Source organism: Cicer arietinum, chromosome 3 (genome assembly GCF_000331145.2).
Source record: "Cicer arietinum cultivar CDC Frontier isolate Library 1 chromosome 3, Cicar.CDCFrontier_v2.0, whole genome shotgun sequence".
Lineage (NCBI taxonomy): Eukaryota > Viridiplantae > Streptophyta > Magnoliopsida > Fabales > Fabaceae > Cicer > Cicer arietinum.
In genome coordinates, this window is record NC_021162.2 from 12670419 (window position 1) to 12674365 (window position 3947).

The 3947-nt window shown below is 41.2% G+C and overlaps 1 protein-coding gene across 1 annotated transcript; it reads right to left on the reverse strand.

The window, feature by feature from the left end:
* Positions 1-1960: 1960 nt before the first annotated feature.
* Positions 1961-3399, reverse strand: LOC113788227 (uncharacterized). The gene is made up of 2 exons (XM_027337751.1): positions 2692-3399; positions 1961-2596 (listed from the first exon to the last, which is right to left on the reverse strand). The coding sequence occupies exons 1-2, from the start codon at positions 3397-3399 to the stop codon at positions 1961-1963; spliced, it is 1344 nt and encodes a 447-aa protein (XP_027193552.1).
* Positions 3400-3947: the final 548 nt, after the last annotated feature.

The window sequence follows — 3947 nt, forward strand, 5'->3', positions numbered from 1 at the left end:
CAAGTCAGGCAAGACGCCACATATTCCGCCACTTGTTTCTTCATTCCTGGCCACCAAAATCTTTGCTTCAAGTCTTTATACATCTTTGTAGTACCAGGATGAATACTCAGTTTGCTCTTGTGGGCCTCATCCAAAATGGTTTTTCTCAACTCTGCATTATCCGGCACACAAATACGTTTATTACACCACAAAATGTTATCTGGACCCATTTGAAATTCGGGAGCCTTGCCGGTCTCAACCAATTTTCGTCTCCCCTGAATAGTCTCATCGGTCGCTTGAAGGGCTTTTATCTCATTCATTAGTTTATTATCTACAATGATCATTCCACATTGTACTTTTCCCGACAAAGAATCCATATTAAGATCCAAGTCGCGAAAATTCTCTAACAACTCTAATCCCTTCATTTTTATGGATGACAAATGGGCCCGCTTCCTACTCAAGGCATCAGCCACCACATTGGCCTTTCCTGGGTGATAGTGCAACGTGAACTCATAATCCTTGATGAACTCCATCCATCTCCGCTGTCGGATATTAAGCTCCTTCTGGTCGAACAAGTATTTCAAACTTTTATGGTCACTGTATACATCAAAATTGCACCCATACAGATAGTGCCTCCAAATTTTTAGTGCAAAAACTATTGCAGCCAACTCCATGTCATGCGTGGGATAATGTTTCTCATGCACCTTCAACTGTCTTGAAGCATATGCTACCACCTGTTTGTTCTGCATAAGTACACAACCCAACCCTTGTAAAGAAGCATCACAATAAACTTCATATGGTTCTTCTGGTTGTGGTAACACCAACACCGGTGATGTAGTTAGCTTCTCTTTCATCATCTGAAAACTCCTTTCACATTCCTCCGTCCATGCGTAAATATGATTCTTCCTTGTGAGTTGTGTCAACGGCGCTGCAATCTTGGCAAAATCCTCAATGAATCTTCTATAATATCCAGCCAAGCCCAAGAAACTTCTAATCTCTGTGACGGTCTGTGGTTGTTTCCATGCCACCACAGCCTCTACTTTAGTTGGGTCGACAGCGATACCTTCCTTTGAAATAACGTGTCCCAAGAATTTCACCTCCTCCAACCAGAATTCACATTTCCCCAAATTAGCATACAATCTCTTGTCCTTCAAGACTTGCAAAACTTGACGTAGGTGAACTTCATGTTCCTCCAGGCTCTTAGAATAAATCAATATGTCATCAATGAAGACCACTACAAATTTGTCTAAGAAGGGGTGAAATATACGATTCATGTAGTCCATGAAAATAGCTGGTGCGTTGGTGACACCAAAAGGCATCACCAAATACTCAAAGTGTCCATAGCGAGTTCTGAATGCAGTTTTAGGAATGTCTTCTTCCTTCACCCGAATCTGATGATACCCCGACTTCAAATCAATCTTAGAAAATATCATTGCTCCTTTGAGTTGGTCCATCAAGTCATCAATGCGTGGCAAGGGATACCTATTTTTGATGGTGACTTTGTTAAGTTGACGGTAATCGACACAGAGTCTAGACTTTCCATCCTTCTTCTTCACTAGGAGTACTGGTGCTCCCCAAGGTGAGACACTCGGTCGTATGAACTGTTTAGATAAAAGGTCCTCCAACTGATTTTTCAACTCTGACAATTCCGATGGAGGCATTCTATATGGTGCAATAGATATAGGGCCTGTACCCGGAGTCACATCAATTGAGAATTCAATATCATGAACTGGGGGCAATCCTGGTACATCCGGCGGAAATACCTCTGGAAAATCTTCGACCACAAGTATCCCGTCTACCTCCACCTCTAGCTTCGTACTGACTGAGTTGGGGGAAACACACTTCTGTACTCCCTCTTTCAAAGAGAAGTTCAATTTATTGGTATCGAGGAATCGAGAAACACCTGGGTCTGGGAATATCACAGACTTACAAGCACAATCCAATAGAACATAATGGTTTGACAACCAATCCATTCCAAGGATCACTCCCACATACTTGAGGGGATACAAATCAAATCAACGTTGAATCTCATATCAAACACAATCAACGGACATTGCAAGCAAGCCGTATTACATTTCACCGATTCGGTAGAAGGTAGGGTAACCACCAAATCAAACGGCAAAGTAGTAATAGTAAGTTGGAGCGAATCCACCCAATCCAATGAAATGAATGAGTGTGTTGCCCCCGAATCATAAATTACATTAAGTGATTTTCCAGCAATTAAACACTCACCTTGGATAAGTTCAGAGGAAGATGGAGTTTCCTCTCCATTGATGTGGTAGACACGTCCCTTGGCAGTGGGGCGTACAACATTTTCGTTGATATTGTTGCGGTTGACAGCTCTATCGTCCTTCCGTTTAGGGCATTCATTTGCAAAGTGGTCTGGTTTCTGACAAATGTAACAAACCCTTGGTCTGATTGGATACTCAGATATCTTGTGTCCTTCTCTGTTGCAGCGAAAACACTTAACAGGGTACGCCTGGTTCTGACTTGGAACTTTTGGCCCTTGACCTTCCCCGTTTTGAGGTCGAGGTTGATCTCTAGCATTCCCCAGTGGTCGGGCATATGGCTTGTATTGTTGATGCTGCTTGCCCCTATTATGTTGGTCGTTATGCCCCTTTTTTCAAATATTAACATTTAGAGGCCAAACTTATGACTCTAATGATATGGATGGATTTAAATCTCTACCTAAGGTCTGATGGGTCCACCTACAACACCCTTATTCAGACGGCTCTGTTTCATCTGCTCCACTTTCTTGCATTTCTCCACTAGCACTTGATATTGGCGTATCTCCAAGGGCCCCACTAACTCCTTAATTTCATACCTAAGCCCGCTTTCAAACCTCTCGCACATGTATTCTTCATCTATCTGATTTAGGAAATAGCGGAAGTGCTTTGCTAGGGACTCGAACTTTGCCGCATATTCCGCTATCGTGAGATTCCCTTGATACAACTTCAGAAATTGGGCCTCCTTCTCAGCCCTAGCACTTTTCGGGAAGTATTTTTCTAGGAACTTATTCTTGAAAGCCTCCCAGGTTAGCTCTTCACGATTTGTCTCCATCATTTTCTTCGCACCTCGCCACCAGTATTCAGCTTCACCAATCATCAAATAGGTTGCATACTCTACTTTCGCATTGTCAGAGCAGTGTAAGATCTCGAAGATCTTCTCGATTTCTTGCAGCCAAAGATCAGCCTTGTCGGGGTCATGTTCCCCTTTGAATTTAGGCGGATCTTGTCGACGAAATTCATTCAATGCTCTTGCTGCACTGGCTGCTTCATCCCTCTGATCCCTCTGTGCATCTCGTTGAGCCTGGATCGCAGCTTGTTGGGCCATTGCTGCGGCCATAACATTCATGGCTTGGATTGCTTCAGTCATGTCGTTTCTTCCTTGGGGAACCGATCGGTTTGTGCGACGAGTCATAACGCTTCCTAAAATTATCTAATTAGTAAAATATTATAACGTAATTTTAACTTTTGGGTAGTACATAAGTCTTTTATTGAACACTATATAGTAGGTTCGGGTTATACAGCAAGTCGTTCTTTGGAGGGGTTCCCAGGAAAGAGAGGTGGGTCAATGGACCACTTAATAACCAAGTCTTTCCTTAGCCAGAATCCCTCCAATACAACCTTTTTGTATTATCCTTCCCTTCTATTTTGGGGATCATACAATTATACATAATATAGGGTTTAGAATATTGTCTTTAATTAAATACATTTAGATCACATGATGAAAGCTCAACAGTTACTTTGTAATTTAGATTGAAATAACTTTAAATCGTGATAATAAACTCATAATTCACAATATCATACAACCATAAATGTTTATCGCTTGATTGAAATTATTTCTAATCGTAGGATCAAGAATTTAAAACATATTTTTCATCATAATTATTCAATTAAATTAGACAATTAAATTCACATAATTGAAATTTAAGTCATTAATGACATAAAATAGTTAGAAAATCAAAC